General features: G+C 45.9%; 1 protein-coding gene across 1 annotated transcript; it reads right to left on the reverse strand.

Moving 5' to 3' along the window:
• Positions 1 to 3,172: 3,172 nt before the first annotated feature.
• On the reverse strand, positions 3,173 to 11,844 carry GORAB (golgin, RAB6 interacting). Its single transcript, XM_056497891.1, has 5 exons — positions 11,743 to 11,844; positions 10,623 to 10,962; positions 9,197 to 9,298; positions 7,355 to 7,495; positions 3,173 to 4,895 (listed from the first exon to the last, which is right to left on the reverse strand). The coding sequence occupies exons 1-5, from the start codon at positions 11,804 to 11,806 to the stop codon at positions 4,433 to 4,435; spliced, it is 1,110 nt and encodes a 369-aa protein (XP_056353866.1). The 5' UTR covers positions 11,807 to 11,844; the 3' UTR covers positions 3,173 to 4,432.
• Positions 11,845 to 18,549: the final 6,705 nt, after the last annotated feature.

The raw sequence follows: 18,549 nt of genomic DNA on the forward strand, positions 1-18,549 counted from the left end.
TAAGGACAGAGGCAGGAGAGACAAGGTACTAAACCTGCCCAGTGCTCCCAAGTGCCTCGTTAGGCTGATTTATGTTTAGCTAATTGAGAAAATGACCCTAACTACACAACCCAGGCCCTAATTCAGAAAAGCCCAGGCTTTTTAGTGTCTCTACCTGAGCCTTAAAAGGCATGATTTAAACCCTGTAACTAACAGGCTGCCAAAGGCAAGGATTTGAAGGATCTGATGTCCTATCATGCCGAGGGGGTGAGCGAGGCTTGGCTCGCTTCTCTGGTTACTTGGTCTTTCCCCACTGATGTCTGAGTTTTCTGCTGGGACATAAATCAGGGAAACCATGAAGGAAACCAGTCTTGTACCCCATCAAAGGAGCCAATGCTCCCTTTAATGGGACCATGCAGAAATAGGGCACTTAACAAGCATGTGGTTTCTATAATACCAACCCACGTCTCTACACCCTGCTTGCACTGCCACTGGCAAAACCCTTTGCCCATTACACACCACACCTGCTGATAGCCATGGAATTAGCAAAGGGAGCGTGATACAACACCAAAGTGCTGAACTTAGGATTTCTGGGATGGATCAGGCCTGCAGAAAAAGATTTAGCTATCTCTCAGCAACTGCATGAACCCTTACACATAGCTATGGCTTGTGCAGGAGAGGAGCACAGATACCCAAGATACTGTCACACAGAACCCCACTGAAGTACCAAGCTCAGTCCAGGACATGCAGATGCTCAAAGATCCCACATACGATGCCACTGGTGAAGTTCCAGGCCTCAGGTGTGGGTGTTTAACTTGAACCTTGACAGAGAGGAGTTAGGAACAGTAAGTCTTCAGGTCCTGCTGTCCTAAGCAGAAAATACAGACTGGACAGAATCCAGCAAGGGAGGGAATTTGAGCGTTTTGCCCCTTTCTTGAGCTCCAGAACTTCCCCAGAGATGAAGCTGCCATGAGCTTTCCTCTCTAGCATGTTCCTAATGCAGCTGATCAGGAAACACAGAACCTCCAACCACTAGGCCACTCTCTACATTTCTCTCTTACTGGTTTTTCCTCATTCAGTTCAGATGGGATCCAGGCCCAAAGGAAAGACTCTACTACATCACAGAAGGTATTAGGAAGAAAAATGGCTGATGGAGAGAACCTGGGTCTCTCCCCAAAAAGCTCCCCTAGGCTCAAACCTCTTGAGAGGCCAGCTTCATCTGGCTGGATGTACAATCAGATTGGGGGTTGTCCAAGTGTTTTACACCATGCTCCACACATCCATGGGAACCCCAGGCTGAGTCATGACCATCTGTGCTCATTTAAACATTTCTTGACAGAGGAGGGAGTGCTAATCCTGACATCCTGGCCAAAATGCAACAGAGATAATTGTAATGTGCTTTGTAACATTCTCAGTGGTGTACATTGGTGTTTTCCAGCTCTTCCCATAATGGTAATGTGGTGATCCAGCACAGAAATGGCCACGTTGCCACAGGAGAGTCCCCTGTGCCAAGCCCTGCAGTGTTACTGTCAGACATCACACATCTCTATTTTCCCTGCCGTGGGTGTCCAACCCCAGTGCACCTCACACTCAGACTTTTACCTCCACCTGTGCAAGAGGTCCTCACTAAAAACCTGCCCACTCACTCCTGAGCTGTGCTGAGCTTTCCATGTTCCCATTCTTCTGAAGAGATACAAAAGTGGACAGCCCACCTGCCCTTGCTGCGTACCTGGGGCAGCAGGACAAACACTGTAACATAGAAATGAATTTGAAGAGCCTCAATTCCAACAGCTCTCTTTCTCCTAGGAGAAACAAAAAACCCCCAAACCTTTTGTTGCACCAGAATCATCTCCTGGCGTTTCTCACCAGCACACATGTTGTTACAATTAGCACTGGACTCCTTGGCTCCGGCACAGGGGGAATTTTAAACCGGCACACTGGCACCCATCAAAACATTCGCCAACTTCCAAAGTGGAACTGACACCACGGTAGTGGTTTATATCACACGTCAGAGAAAGGCTTCACAACTCAGATCAAACAAGTTAACTCTTCACTCCCTGGCCAGGAGAGCAGCCTGATGCTGGGCTGCTATTGTTATTCCATACGGCTGTTCCACGTGGCTTCCAGCCAGTCCACTTCACTTCGCAGCCTCAGAAGTTAAAGACAGAGAGAACTGGCCAGAACTTCAACAAGGGATTTGTGAGAGAACAGAAACTGCTGATTGTAACAGCACCAGCACTATCAGAATGGTACACAGGAATGTTTCAGCCTTTAAACAGTTTTGTTGCATATAAACTTTCTCCCTTCTAGGAAATTCATAATCTTAAGCAGTTGTCAAAAAAAATCTTTGGACTTGGAATTTTTTGGAACACCATTTTCAGAGTTCAAACAATAATCTTACCTGTGACAACAAGGTGTAGAAATATTCTAACCACGTTAGCCTACCAGAGAACCATAAATTATATGCAAAATGGTGTCTTTGTGATTTCTGTAAATACCATTTGCAATTCAACTCTTCTGTCAGAAGCTCTTCTGTGTGTCCCTGACGAGCTGAACACAACTGTAATGAGGAACAGACCTATCTAGGCCTTTGAATCTCTTGAGGATTAACTGGGGGAGGCTGCAGAGGATGGAAAGGAGAATAGCACAACTAAATTATTACTGCACTTACTGGTATCCCATCCTGAAAACCATCAGCAGGTTGCTAGGTGTCCTGCAACAGCAGACACAGCAAAGGAAGTCAGTCACAATTTTCTCACAATACCATCAAATTTCCTGCTTTTAGGTTTTCCAGCAAAATAAGTGTACCAGCAACAACAGAGCAATGCTTCATACATATTTCTAACACTATTTTGGAGTTAGAATCTAACTCAAATTAGCCCAAATTATGAGCAGCTGCTCTAGGAGAAATATTTATCCCACTTTCTCCTGTGTATGGAAGGCACCAGGAGATATTTTCCACTGTTGCCCTGAGCCAGTTAGTTGAAAAGATTCCTGCCAAGCTGTATCCTGCCATGTCTTTACTCCATGCATTTCCATCTTTTGGAACAGCCTTTTTTGAGGTTTTATTTTCACACAGCGGAAAGTTGCCAAAGGACGTATCTGATCCTACCATTTATCATCTCCTGTGGAAAAACAGGCTTGGATCCCTCTATTAGTCTCAGATATCACAACTGAAAGTAAACACACTGCGTACAAGATGCACTGATTTATTAATAGAATAAAACTGAAATGTAGTGACATGTTTTTCCACTGTTCAAGCCATAGAGACAATCACTGTCCCATTTATAGACTCGGCGGCGTCATCCGGCAACTCATTCATAAACTCAGACCCAACACGTCCAGGTCAGGTATTCCAGGAACCATTCCCACACTTCCCTGGGACCAAGAGGTTAACTGTGAGTGCAGTCCCCACAGTTTGCAGCTGCAATCAGTCTATGAGAGATTTTCCTGTGTTCTCTTTTAATTCCTGAGGCTTTCTCCACCTGGAATAGCTTTTTAAAGCCTTTCAACAGCAATTGAGCAGACCAGCTGAACTTTTGTGGGATACTAACCTGCTCCTCAGGCAAGAAAATGCATTAAATGTTCTACAAAAATAGGCTCATTTCCAGTATGCTGTGGGGATTATTCATTACAAGATGAATTATTGGCTAATTATGGCTAATTATTGGCACTTCGAGGCGACTACAACAGAGCAAATCTCTGCCATGGAACAGCTTTAAATACAGCACACTCTCTTTTGTGTGTTTCTACTTCTACATTCTGCAATGTCTTAAAGTGTAACCCATCATTTCTGTTGAACCCTAGCAGCTGTGATTTCATAGCTAATAGTGTTATCAATGTACAGCTTCATGATTCAGCATTGAAAGGAACAGGCAAAGTGATAAATACGAGGTCTTACAACTGACTTTGCAGTTTGCCTCAATATGTAAATTTCCCTTAAATCAGGAAAGAGTAACCTCTAAGAAGGCAATTAATGTAAGCACTTGGGTTTCCCAGCATGAGAAACCGTTGGAAACTAATCCCTTATGGATACAAAGGAAGACAAACATCCTACTGCAGTTGTCACAATGTGTTCTGAAGCAGACTGAGGTTTCTCTTCTAGGTATTTTTCTCTTGCACACTGCTCAGAACTGGCATCCATAGGTACCAAAAAGCTGAAAATCTTTGGACAAACCCTACTGTTCACTTCCAAGTGTCCTGTTTCAGGAAGGTACAAAAGCCCATGAAGAGCTGGGCAGTAGAACATGAATGTACACCAGAATGATGACAGATAACGAACCCCAAATGCATCTTGTGGAAAGAAAAGAGCTTTTAAAATGTGAAAACAATAAAAAAGAAAGGAGAAATGAAGTGCATATTACTGGCACTGCTGAAGCCCAGATACAACATACAGCCACAAGCCTGCAGAGAGTACCTCATCCACAACCACTGGCTTATCTGCATCCAGCAGTCATGTGGCAGAACAAGCTGGGGAGCTTCCTGAGGTCACACTGACTGCCTGAGTTTGGCTGTCCACATTGGAGAGGGATTTGGTCCTGGGGTTTTGAGACTGTTCAGAAACTGCAGGAGAAGCAGCAGCAGCATGCTGGGCCTGGCTCTCCTGCCCCACAGCACTGGGAGCAGGGCTCTCCTGGGCTGTCCCAGCGTGGCTGTGTGCCTGGCTGGATTGTCTCCCTGCTTCTGCCTCCTGCTGCTGCAGCATCTGTTCCACCTCGATCTCCAGCTCCAGGTTTTCCTCATCTGCCTCCACGTCCAGCTGCTGCATTAACTCCTCCAGCTTCCTGGCCTTGCGCAGCTCGTTCTGCTGGATGATGGTGCACAGGTGCTCCGTCAGGTGCTCCTTGATCTCCGTCTTGTGCTGCAGCTCCAGCTTGGCCGCCACGTACTCCGACTCGGCCTTGTCGTAGCGCTTCCTGCAAAACCACCAGCATTCCTGCAGGGTTAATTCTCACAGCCCCTCAGCCTGACACAGGGACAGCTACTGCAGCAATCCCTGCAATGCAGTGCATCGTGCTGGCTGTTCATGACATGCTGCCACGTTAGCAGGAGGGAAGAAAATAAGAGTGAATTGATGGAAACGTCTCTGGATACAGGGGGCTCTGCTGTTGTGTATTCCAACAGTTAACTTGCCCAGATTGAATCACAAACACCCATTTTTTCTGCCTGTTTGAAGAGATGCATCACTGGCAGCAGAAAGAACCCATCAGAAAGTGCAGGGTTTTCACACTTCTAATGAACACCCACCCAGTGAACTGAAACACCACAAAGCAGTCGGGTGTTTTTCTAACCCAACCACCTCCCCACAGATACAGATGCTCGATGGAGCACAATGACATTTGGATCATGTGCTTTTCTGGCCACTCATATCCATATTCAGAAAATCAGGGGCAGGACAGACTGATACACACGACATCAACACAGATGTAGAATTTTATTGCAAGCATCCATCCCGACCCTCACCTCCTGCCAATTTGCACTTCCTCTCACAACAAATACAGCCAAAAGGGAATATTCTAAGTATTTACTGAGTTAACACACAGAGAATATCTAGCACTTTCATGGCTGGTGTCCACATTAATGATGCATCTTTCACTACATCAGTGAACCTGTGTATTAATTTTAATTAAAAGATAGATGAGCAAATTAATAGATAATAGATAGAACACACAAAGGTTTTTGCAGCCTGACTACAGAGCATTCATAAAGCAGTATTAGTTATAAAACTAGTATTAGTAAGGTGGTTCAGTGAAGAACCCAGCTCTTTAATAAAACCAGATTCCAATATCTGCTTAAACAAAGCAACAGAAAGACAGCAGAGGTCGTTAGCTTAGTAAAAAAGACATAGAAAAACCTTCCCAAATATCTTCTTCCATATAATAACCACATGACTTTTACCCAGCTGTAAAGGCTATGTCTGCAGTGGGCAGAAGATGCCCACTTATGTTTCCCTCTCAAGAAAGTCAAGATTTCTCTGGGTCAGATACCTGTAATGCTGTGCTGGAAACATCTGCACAGCTAAACCTTCGGGCTGAATTCCCACCTATCAGTCACACTGTATTTACAAAAATTCTGCTCCACAATTGTCAAATGTTGCTAACTAGGTATGTGCTCAGGACTATTGAATATTGCACTTTTTGACCCACTAAAATGCTTTGTGTTTTAGTCCTAAAACAAAAGGCAAATAATAAGAAATTGCTTAAAAAGACTCCACTTAAAAGTAAATTTGGCTCATAATGCATAAAAACTACAGCACTGAAAATATCTACCTCACATTGCCAAATCCCTCCCTCAAGAAAACACCTACTGAATTAATGAAAGTCATTAAGATTTTGGTGAAGTTTACCCACTTGTCCTACAAGCATCTCCTTTTGCTATTGTCATTAAAAACTGCTTTCCTAACGTCAAGAGCTGCTTGTGCTCTTTAGCCAGCAAGCATTTCAAATAGATATATTATTACAAAACTTGGGTAAGAAGATTTCATGTTTTTAGAAACCAGATTAGACCTAAAATCCATTGAAATGTTTTTCCTCTTGAGCACATGCAAACAGCTACACTAACTACAGTTAACCTTAGACATTTCAAATGATAATTACACCAAAGAAAACTGAATTTTTTTAGCTACTTTTTTTAAGACTAATTACCAGCTTTATTGGCCTGTGGTCATAGTGTGGCAGAAGTCAGAAGGAGAAATGAGCATTTAACACATTGAATGGTGAACCAAAAACCACGAGTGAACATTTCTGCTTTATGAACAGGCTGCACAAACATGCTGCTGTTTCTCTACTGATGTTGTGGTTTACCCACAGCTAATGGGGTGTTCCCATTCATTTCTTGCCTTTAAGGAACTCATCACACTCAGAGTGATTAAAAGCACACTGTGAAGGGTTAAAAGCTTCTCTCTTCCTTCAGTTTTGGTCCTAGCTGCAAAAATACTTCAGAAGGATTATATGTTTTAAGCCTAACTGGTCCCATTGATTCCAGCAGGACCAGAACTGTCATGAGCCAGCAAATTTTCCTGAACAGGATTTTCATTTCAGGACTTTTCAAGAAAAACTTCTTTCCCCCTGAGAAGAAATAAACAACCTTGAAACAATAAAGCAGGGCTTATGCACATTTAAAGCAGGACCTATGTCTTGTGACAGCAGTCTCCAGTCAGAAAACCTGCTTCAGTTCCCAGATTCTAAGTGAAAAAATGAGGAAATAAAAAGCATACTTTAACTTCCAGATCTGAAAGCCCCCCAGCCTGTGACCGCTTCAACTACACGTTATTACAGTGACAGGACTTCATTAGTGCTGCAGTGAGAGGAAACAGCCTTTTCCCCTCCCCTCAGGCAGGGCTGCTCCCTGTCCCCTCCTCCCTGGTGTCACTCACCGGGCATAGGAGTAGTCCAGGCTGGCCTGGTCGATGCGGTTCCTCAGGATCCCGATGTCAGCAGACACCATGTCATCCAGAGCCTGCAGCTCCTTCTGAATCCTCTTCAGCTTCACTGTTTCAGCTTGAGTTCTTTTGGATCTGCAAAAGGAAGATGGTATTTTTTTGTAGTTTGGTTTAATTTCCTTTTCAAGCCTCTCTTCTCGACATACTGGGCCCCAGTCCTGACTTCTTTAGGACCTATTCAGAAGGTTTCTCCTTTATGGTGTAGGGCTTTTGATCTTTTTTAGCATCCACAGGGATCTAAAATGCCTGCTATTAAAGGACTACGGCAAAATTACGTAATGACTATAATCAAAGTGCCTAAAGTGGATTGTGTTTCTTCACTGTGGAAACACACAAGAAGCTCCTGTATCTAAGTAGTTCTCAGTGTAAGGAAACAGGAAATGGCTTGGGGGGGAAGTGAGAGGGGGAAGGGTTTTTAGCCCTGCAAATATCTCCTTTCAAAGAAGCCCAGTTAGTAGGGGCCAAAAAGTCACCTAACCTAAGCTTGATTTCCATTTTGTAAAATTATTCCCAAAAGGCCCAGCCAAATCCCAATGAAGTGAATGGAAAGTTTTACATCAAACACAAAGGATTTCAATCAAGCCTTATGAAACCTTTTTCAACTGGGCCATTCATTCCTAAGTCCTGAAAACGAAATGTTACTAAGGGCAACAAGCTTTGATGGATTTCATTCCCAAGCAAGCCAAGTGACTTTCCACCACGTCACTTTGCCATCATTCATCACCACCAGCAAAATGATGCTTGTCAGGCACTGCTTCACACCCAAGGTCCCTGAAAGCAAGACTAGGTGTGCAGGCAGTGCCAGCACCTCTCATTCGACCAGCTGATGCAGGTGGAGGGTAACAGACATCCTGTGATATTCCTGGGAGCCCGAGAAAGGCCCTTGAGTGACACAAGTAACTCCTCAGCTGTCACCTTCCCTGTCTTGGCTCTCCTCAGGCTTTGTTTCCAGGAGGTAAGAACCAAACCTGATTGCCACACCCGTGTTTGATGTCCTACAGTAACTCAGAATAAAGGTGCTTGTGTTTTATCTCTGCCTGGCAAAGGAAAATGAAATTTTCAGGACTTTAGCACAGTAGAGGCTGTGTTCACCTGTGCTACCAAGGGCTCTGATGGGCAGAACATAACACAGGCCTGGGAGAGCACTGCAAGCCTGAAAACTTCACACCACTGTCCTTGATCCAGTGTTATCAGCTGTTCCAACATCCTTCCCTACAAACTTTGCCTTTCCTGGAGTCTTAAACTACCTTTGTGCCATAAAGCCTGATCCCCTGAAGAGCAAGAGCTGACAACTGTGAGAATATGTGCAATTTTATAATTTCTAGTCATCCAGTGGTGGTAAAACAGTACCTTCTTAAAGCTGATCATTTCTCCTTTCAACATTTTCACACACACTAATGAGCCCAAACAGAAATAGCTTCTTCTCACAGGTTACAAATCAAATAAACCTCCCTTACATCCAGCAAAAACAAATCAGGACAAATCAGAACACAGACAAGCAGCTGAGCACCCCAACTTCCAAACATGACCTCACTAACAAATTTCAGGACTTCAGCTAATCCTCCAGTTGTGTAATAACTTCTCCATCTGCACAGAGCTGCAGCTTGGGAAGTGTGAAAAGCTTAGTCACAACTTCTTAACCAGCACTTGTGTCATCCAAGGGAAACGTCCATCACAGCTGCTCACAGAGCAGAGAAAAGAGGAAAAAGTGAAATTTAATTGAAGATATGAAACTTTGCAGATGAAGAGTGAGCCCTGGCCCGGGCTCAGCCCCACCTCTCAGCAATGGCTCTGGCCAGGAGTGCCTTCTTGCGTTTATTCTTCTCTTCGATCAGCCGCTGCTCCTGCTGGAGGATCTCCCACCGGGATTTCTCCTGCCTGCTCATTGACAAGAACATCACAATCAACAGAAAGTTCATCTCTCTCCCTGCTGCCCATATTGCAACAGAAATATTCACTGTCAGATATTCTGGAGCAAACTCTTAAAAAAGTGAAGGAACAATAAACAGGTTTTGGTTCTGAGGAAAGAATAATCACCTGCAAGAAGCCATTCAGACCAATAAAACATTTCCAGATGAAATCTGCTGATCAGAACTAAAATCTGCATAACCAAAGAAGCTGCATGGAGCACTTTTTCAGAAATTGGTGGAATTTTTCATTTAAAGGATGTGCTTCCCTATCAGGTAAAAGCAGCTCCAAGTTTCTTACTAGCTGCTACAAGTTCAGTCTACCAACACAGCCTCTTTTTGGGAAATCTTTTTTCCCATGAAACAGATTGTTTCACAGCTCTGCTTTACAGTACAGCTCCCAAATAATTAAATGGATACAAATGCAAGGTTGGTATGAGTTATAATAAAAACAAGCAGCAAGGAAGAACAAGAATTCACTTTTGCCACCAGTGAAGGACTGATAGATTCCATTTCCTAGGCTACATCTCCTAAGAGATACAACCATCCCAAAGGATGGAAGGTCAGGTCTCAGGTGAGGGGGCACAACCCCTCACAGACAAAGAACAGTTTGCTGCTTTTCACCCCACCATGTTCTTCATGCCCTCACTCAAAGAGCCCAAATTTAAAACTACCCAAATAACTCAGCTGTTAAACATTTCTGCACATCTCTTCAGATTTGTCCTCATCACTCTATTCCTAAAACCTCACATACAAAAATATTTTTAGTAAGATTTAAATTCAAGCATCCAGGCTGAGAAGAATCCAGCAGATTCAGGAGGTGACTGTTGCAGCTAAATGTCATTTGCTTTCACCAGTGTGAAAAAATTCTCAGTGAAGCTCCAGCTGTTTTCACCCCAGACAGGCAGTGTCTGTGTTTTCCCCACCAGAAAAATGAGATGAGCAGCCAGTACTACTGGTGAGCTGCACCCACAGGAGGAATTTGAGTTCTCAAAATGCTGCTGTCCTGGTGCAGGAATTGCAGGCAGGTGATCCCAGGAAATCACAAGCAGCACAATCACCAGCCACAGCCTTTCAAGGAGCATCTCTGTAAGACAGAACCTCCTGGATCCTTCTGAGTTTAGAATTTGAGAGAACCCACATGCTGCTTCCCCACACAGATGCTGCCTGTAGAAAATGGAATTATCTGATCTTTCAGAGCTTCCTACCAGACACACAAAAGTTGACTCCACAACCAAAGAACGAATCAGTACAGATCAACAAACCCCACCCCTTGATTTTACCGACTTACTAACAATTCCACTTTCTTTCTCTCCACTTGGCTGCTGGGCTTTGTAGGGCGGGGCTGGGCGCTGCCATTGCAAGACTCTGCCGGTGTCACTCCTTCCTGCTGCTCTTGGCTGTCCTTTTGCCTCTGACCCCCAGCTGCTGGCCCGGGCTGCTGGGGGTGGCAAGGTTTGGGTTGTGGTGCAGAAAGCAGCTGCTCTGGAGTGACAGAGGCTGCTCCTCCCTGCAGCCCCAGCCTCTGGCTTTGCTGCTGGAGGGCTTTTTCCCTCTGCAATTGCTTCCGAGTCTTGGGCACAGCCTGGGGGCGAGGCTGCTGCTGCTGCTGCGGTGCTGAGGGCTCGTACAAATCTGTCGGTGGAGAAACAGGATTAAAAACAAATCTCAGGATCAAAGACAGGCTCTGACAGAGCTGTTCTGGGCAAGCAAAAACCAAAATAAGGCAAACACGAGGCAGGGTGTCACGGGAAGGCAATATGGGGCAAACCTCAGGAAGCTGGGGATGTTTTGTTAGGCTAAGATTGAGGGGTTTTCAATGATACCGCTATCCCTAAGTGAGGAGAGGGGGGAATAAAAGGCCTAAAAGAGAAACTATAGGTGTAAGTGAGGTGACTCTTGGGATAATCGTGACGAGGCAGATCTAGTGCTAAGGAAGAGTCCCTGCCAGCCTGGTGGGCAAACTGAGGTTATAAAGAAGAGACTGGGACCATGACGGGGGCGTTGGGTGCAGGACAAGGACCGAGAGGCCGGGATTTTTGGGGATTTTTGTCGGGTGGAGAGAGAGGCTGGATGAGGGGAGCAGGGGGAGATAGGGCTGGATGAGAGGGAGCGAGGGGTTTGATGCGGGCATGGAGCGGCTGGGCTGAGGGCATGGCCAGAGGTGTGCAGGGGCTGAGGGGAGGGACAGAAGTGAGAATGGAGGGGCTGCGGGGAGGGTTAGAGGTGGGGATGGGCAAGAATGATAGGGGTGTGGATGGAGCGGCTGAGGGGAAGGACAGAGGTGCCGGGCGACAGGAGGCAGGTGCAGCTGCGGGCGCTGACGGGGTGCCGAGACCCAGGCTCTTCCTCCGCGCCGCTCCGGGCCCCCCGTCCCCCGCTCCCCGGGCGCTCCCGGCGCGGTGCGGTCCGTACCTGGGCGCTGCCCCCTCAGCCGCCGCAGCTCCTCCTGCGAGAAGCCGGCCCAGGCCTCGGCCATGGCGCCGCCCGCTCCTCCCGCCGCGCAGGCCCCGCGGCTGCCCCGCCGCCGCCGGGACAGCGCCGCAGGCGAACGCCGCGGACAGCACTCCGGGGGCCTCGCGCCGCCGCGGCGCCGGGGCGGGGCGGGCAAGATGGCGGCCTGAGGCGGGGTAGGGAGAGCGGGGTGGAGATCGGCCCTGAGGGGTGGGGATCGCCCCTGCTCCGGGGAAAGCTGCGCTCGTTGGCGGATCTCAGAATCTAGTGCCGTAAAGAATCACAGAGATTAGATTGGAGAAGACTCCTGAGCTCATCGAGTCCAGCCTGTGAACGAACAGGGCTAATGAGGCTGAAGTGGAGAGGGGAAGCCACTCGTGAAAAGAGCAAACAAACTATAAGGAACATCACACGTACTGCCATGCAATTTAATTAGTAATTAGGTAGTTGTAAGCAGGTGAGATCTTGCTCCTGCATGTTTTAGTAAGTTAGAGTGACTGTGAGGAAATCAGGGGTTCCCTGGATGCTTCAGGCTGTGAGGGATTTTAAAGTTCACCCAGTTGGAAACCCCTGGTTGCTCCAAGGCCTGTCCAGCCTGGCCTTGAACATTTGCAGGGGATGGAGCATCCACAAGTTCTCTGGGCAGTCTGTGCCAGTGCCTCACCACCCTCCCAAGAAAGAACTTCCTCCTAATATCTACACTCAACCTCTCCTCTTTTAAAGCCACTCCCTCTTTTCCCATAAAAAAAAAAAAAAAAAGTCACTCTCCCTCTTTTATTCGAGGCCATCAGGGAAAATATTGTTTTGCCCATACTGGTGTTTTTAAAGATCTGCTTTGACCATTGTGCACAAGAGCGTGCACACTCGCTTTCACCCTTAGGTATAAACTGAAAACACCCTACAACTTGCAGCATTATCCTTTGGTATCCATGAAAAGAAACATTTTCCTGCCTATCCTAAACTTTTGTGGCTGCTGCAAGCCAGTCAGAGGCTCTGTGGATGAGTCCACCTCCCACTGGGGCACAGCAAAGGCACGAGCCCCCGGCTTGCCCAGGGGCCTGGAGGCTTAAATAGTATACTTAAATAATGCACATTAAATAAACAATGGGCAGTAAACAGGGATGTTTTCAGTGCCACATCTCTGCCTGGCTCAAATTTGTGAGAGATTAGTCAAGCTCTGAAGCATTGCTGCCTCCCCAGGCAAATCCATGGCTCCACAGCCGTGTAGGACTCAGTGATCCAGCAGCTCCTGTGACTAACTCTTCCCATAAATACCTCTCAGGGGGAATATTCCCTGAGCTGGTAGGTGTTCAGCGTTTCAGTGTTGGGTTGATGTGGCCAGCAATGTGCATTCTGTCCCCATCTGTTGAGCCGGGTGGGGCAGTGACCCTGATCTCCTGGCACATATTATCTGCTAATGGGCCAGCTTTAAACCAGCTGGGCAATCATCTTTATCTTTTCCACAGCCCATCCTCCCTCCAGGAAGATATCATCTGCTGCTGGCCCATTCAGTCCCACTGCATGACTGATAAAATTCCATCATCCCACTGGGAGATGCTCCAGCCAGGGGAGCAGCCAAGCCTTTCCTACCCTGATAAAAACTGAGATTTTGGACACCAAGGGACCTTCTTTCCACTGCATTCCAGAGGAAAGCCAGACCTTTCCACATCATCCCTGCACCTTCAGAGGAAAACTGCACCTTCTCCAGGAGCACTGCTCCAGCTGAACCACATCTGCCCCTGCAGGAGGATGCAGCCACCATTGAATGGGACTGTGCCAACACCCTGACTGACTGACGGGTGTCAGCTTGGATTCTGACTCTGGCAGGGTTTTGGGATTGTTCTTTGTAATACTGCATTTCTATTTTAATTTTCCTAGTAAAGAACTGTTATTCCTAATTCCCATATCTTTGCCTGAGAGCCCCTTAATTTCAAAATGATAATAATAATTTGGAGGGAGGGGATTTACATTCTCCATTTCAAAGAGAAGCTTCTGCCTTTATTGGCAGACACCTGTCCTTCAAAACAGGACAGTTTCTGATGGGGTTTGAGTGCCTTGGGGGAACATGAGTGGCACCATTTCTCACCTGCAGCTCAGCCTTGGTGCCAATCAGAGATGCTGATCCAACAGAGGAGAAGGAGACTGTGGTTATCTCGTGCAGGAAGTCCTTCCTGGGGAAGCCTGGGAAGCCTTTCCTGGCTTCTCTGGGAAACCTGACCAAGCACTGGAGACATCTGAATGAGAACAATAATCCAACCTTGACTAAAACGCTCTCAGGCTCTGGGGAATCCAGATGGCAGAACCAGGTGTCAGCTTGAATTTTACAATGCAACAGTGCTGGCCAGCCCTACAAGGGTTGGCTTACTACAAGATGTAGGCACCTAATTCCCTTGGAGATGACTATATAAGAATCATGACTCTAAATCTGGTGTCTAAATCACAGTCATGGGCTGTACCAAACCCAGAGACATCGACTGAATGTGCTTCACCAAGTACAAACAGCAGATCTCATCTTGAACCTCAGTTGTTCTTTCTTCCTGCAAGTTTTAGCACTACAAACAAGAGTGAAGCACCATATCCACTTTATTGCTGCAGATATTCCAGGCACAAAGCTCCCACGTGTTTTATAGAAAAAGTAGAAAGAGTTTGGAGTTGTTAGTCGCTGTGGGCAAAGCAGCAATCCCTGTTAACAGTTTCCATCAGCCCAGGGTTTAATTGCCATCCATTGGGCCAGCTTGCTCCAGGAACAATTACAGCACGGTGAAGTCATTTCACGGAGCATTTACCAACAGCAGGCTCAGAAAACAGAGGCTGGCCATGCTCAGAAAACAGAGGCTGGCCGTGTTCTCCAGCTGATTAAAGTGGAACATGGCACTGAATGTTTGCCACCTAGGAATGAAGTTTTCTCCAGGACAGGCTGGAGGAAGCAAGATGAGGAGAAAATAGAAGCCTTTTCCACCTCCTGGGCTGATATCTCCTGAAACAATACAAATCTTCCTTTTACATCTGGAGCTGGATTTGAGTCCTGTATCTTTTTGTGCTTCAAGAGCTGCTCTGTCACGAGCAGGCCTGGAGACTTCTGTGACTGCTGCATCCGTTTTCTCTTGCCCTAACTGCCCTGGAGTCTGGTGAGCAGAAGCAGCCCAGCACCAACAGATCACAAAAACATCTTTTCTTGTGCAGTTCCCAAATCAGCGTGGAAATGTCATCATGGGCTGGCAAATTGGGCTGCCCAGGTCAGTGCTCAGGGTCAGACCTCAGATGACATTTCAACCCAGGACAGGAGCAATTTGTACCAGGGCATAACATCGATTTGCATCGGTTTCATACTGAAAACTTGTGGGGTTTTTAGGAATCAAATAAGATCTGCTATCAGGGGCCCCCCTGAGTTAGATGTATATTTAAAACTTCATTCTTGCACTGCTCTCCACGCTGTAACACACAAAGCAACACCCAGTAAAGGACTGAGCCCTAATGTGACACAGGGAAAGGCTTGCTTAGGGAAGGAGAATTTCCTTTCTGCTTCCATTTCTGAGCCTGTCATGAGCTTCCAAAACTCTGGGATATCATTCAAGAGACCTAGTGAAAAATACATCCTGAAAATAACAGAGTCAAAAATCCCTAAATCACTTCAGCCCTTTTTCTAATGAAAAAATGATCTATCAAATTGTATCCTTGTCAATACTACCCCATCCTTTACCAGATCATAACACAGGCTGCCTTAGGAAGAACCACCATGCCCAGATAAGCTATGTCACTGTGTGAGCAAGGAGCAAGTCTTTTCTTTTGATAATAACTCAGGATTTAATTTGTCCTTTAAAATCACTTTTCAGATCCATGATTTTTTTGTTATTGTTGTTGTTGATTTTCTGCTGGACCATCTCAGACTTCAAAGCCTGAGATGAACAATTTAATTTCTTAGCAGAAGACTGAATTAAAAAGTCCAGCACTATTCCTTCTCATCAGTTTGTGTTCCCTTAAGTGCCTGGTAAGTGGGATTAAGTCAGCACTGTCATTTCTGGGACCAAGGCAATCTTTTGGTTTTGTAAGAATTTCATAGAGGGAAACCAAAATCCACTTATCTAAAGAGCTACTGAGTGAAAAAAAAAGTGACATAAAACTCCCTGGTTTTTAAACAAGATAAACCAAAGGTTTTCAACATCTTTTGATTTGTGGATGTGTACACATTTTCTAGGGAAGAGGCAAACTTCCCAAGGGTACTCTGGGCTGTCAGCAGCCAAACTGGTGGGAGGTGGTGCCACAGGGACTCCACAGCATTGCAGGGCTGAACCTGCTCCTCTCTGCATCCTGTGCAGAGCTGGGTGTTTTTGCAGGACACTTCTCATTACAGTGACATGTTTGCTTTGAAACTGAGCCTCAAAACTTCTCAGCTTTTCAGGCCCCCACCCTGTGTTTCCACGTTTCAACTTTTGAGCTTTTACCTTAAGAAAAGTTCAGCTTTCAGATCTGAAATCTGAACTGGAAGGAAGCTCAGCATGCAATATAAATGTTTTTTAAAAGTATATAAATTCCTACTGGCATTTTTTGAGTCACTGTGAGTATTTAAGGTAAATTTTCCACATAGACAAACATATCGTGTAATAATTCCTCATCCTAAAATATTTGTTAAAAAACCTCAACAGGATTAAACCTTGGCTAATTAAAAGCACCATAAAAAAAAAAAAAAGGAAAAAAAGCTGGTAAAATAAAATAAAATTCATTAGTAACAAAAATATCCTGAAGATTATAAACTTAGCATTTTGGCTGGCACAACCAGAGCTGAGCAGTAAAACAAGTGGAAATGGGCAATTATTGATATATATATTTATAGAGTTTAAGAAATATTTTGCAGCTAATTCCTTTTAAAAGATACTACAAATCATTTAAAGAATACTTTTTATAACCCCAAGTTTAATATTTCATGACAGCTCGAGAATGCATTTAATTGCCTAATGTAAAAGTCATAATTCAACTCTTTATACAGAAAAACTGGAAAGCAATTGCTTTCATTCTAACCCTTTGTGTAAAAATTATAATCTAGCTGTCAAAACAGTTGATAAAACTAAAGATTTGAAGAGAAATTTACTGAAGATTTGTTATCTTTGGCATAACTTGAGTGATTAGAACTGCTGTGCTAAACAAATGGAGTATTCATCAAACAAACTCCTTGTTGTTACACGCTCCAGAGAATGAACTGTGCTTGTTTAGTCTGCATGGGAGAGAAGTGTGGGGGAGAGGACATGATAATCATCTTTAAACATATAAAGCACAGCTGTGAAGATACAGGGTGATGTGTTTCCAGGGCTTGTGGAGGACAGGTGAAGAAGGAAGTGAGACTCAGGCTAGAGATGAGGAGTCAGGGCAGCAGAACGTGGAGAGAATTGACTGAAGACCATCACAGTGTCTCCATCCAGGTATTTTTAACAACAAACATCTTCTGGGCAAGGTCAGTAGAGCCCTGGGAGAGTGAGATGCAGGTTTTGGAGATTTTGGGTGCGTGGATCCCAGGCTGCTCTGCAACTTTGGACCTTGCTTTCTGCATCATTCACGTCCTGAGCGCTGGCCAGCTCCTGACACCTCTGCTAGCCTTGTTCCTGTCACTGGTGCTTCCCACACCATTCCCACCTCTTCCCACTGCTGGCACAGCCCCATCACCCTCCCCTTAGGCACTCACATCGGCACCAACAGCTGGACCACTCTGGGTCCTGACAAAGTCTGTGAAAAGGGAAAGTTTCATCTCTAAAAGAGTCTAGTGAGAAATTCTTGTGTTTTCAGGGCAAGGCAGAAGGACAGATGGCTGCCAAACCCAAGAGCCAGCACTGCTTGTAAGGTGTATTTGCAGTAGAGTATTATATGATGTGAAAATCACTTTATTACCATCAAGTGCCAGTTAGCTCTGACGTGGCAGCCTGAGGCTGGTGTGGGTTAGCCAGTTCACTTCTCTCCTTCCAGCTGCACGAGGAGGATGTTGTCCTCTCACCTCTCCCAGTTCTGCAATGCAACACATTGGGCTGAGACAACTCCATTCTGCAAGTGAGATGCTGCTGATCCTCAGAGAGTGGTGGGGGATGCTGCTCCATCCTGCTGCATTCCCACAAAGAGCCCCAAAGTGCTGCTGGTGGTGTCTGAATCAGTGTAGGCTACTTTGGCTGAAGGGGCACCACTGTGTTCAGTGTGACAGCACCTTACCTGTCTGCAAAACAAGCCTTCACTTTTCCTCTATTCTTGCAGCAAGACACTCTCCATGAAGCCTTGTTCAGAGCACAGGGTCTCTGAAATACAAGAAGAAATACAAGGCAGAAGAACCAAGGAAGCCATTTGGAGACTGCAGGCACCTCAGGACATGCACCAGTTTGCTTCTCCTCACAGTCCTGCAAACACTGAAGCTGCACCAGGTACATGTGCAGGGTTAGGATCTCCCCATCCCTGGGGAGCCCAGGCCATCCTCATCCAGGTCAGCCAGGATATTCTCAGCACTGCTCAGAGATAGCCCAGCACAAACTCTGCCCATGCCTGGAGGGGCTGTGCCCCCAGCTCCTGCCTCCTCTTGCATCCTCATCCACCCCGCAGATAACGCCTGCTACAATTTGGAAGTGTTTAGGATGAAACGTTGTGTCTTTCCTGCAATAAAGTTCACAAACTGTCGGTGCTTTGTCTCTGTAACAAGCACGCAAAAAGAAGATATAAAAGCCCACGTGTTTATAGATGCTCTCAGTGAACTGCTGTTTGCCAAGGCTGGATCTGTGGGGAGGTTTTCAAAGGATTGCT

The sequence above is a fragment of the Oenanthe melanoleuca genome, chromosome 8, assembly GCF_029582105.1.
Source record: "Oenanthe melanoleuca isolate GR-GAL-2019-014 chromosome 8, OMel1.0, whole genome shotgun sequence".
Taxonomy (NCBI): domain Eukaryota; kingdom Metazoa; phylum Chordata; class Aves; order Passeriformes; family Muscicapidae; genus Oenanthe; species Oenanthe melanoleuca.

Excerpts from the sequence above, each read along its gene's own strand:
- GORAB (XM_056497891.1), bottom strand. The coding sequence starts at position 11,806 with ATGGCCGAGGCCTGGGCCGGCTTCTCGCAGGAGGAGCTGCGGCGGCTG. Across the intron at positions 9,299-10,622 it reads GAGAGAAAGAAAGTGGAATT|GCAGGAGAAATCCCGGTGGG; the intron begins GTTAGTAAGTCG and ends GTCAATGAGCAG. Across the intron at positions 4,896-7,354 it reads CTGGACTACTCCTATGCCCG|GAAGCGCTACGACAAGGCCG; the intron begins GTGAGTGACACC and ends GTGGTTTTGCAG.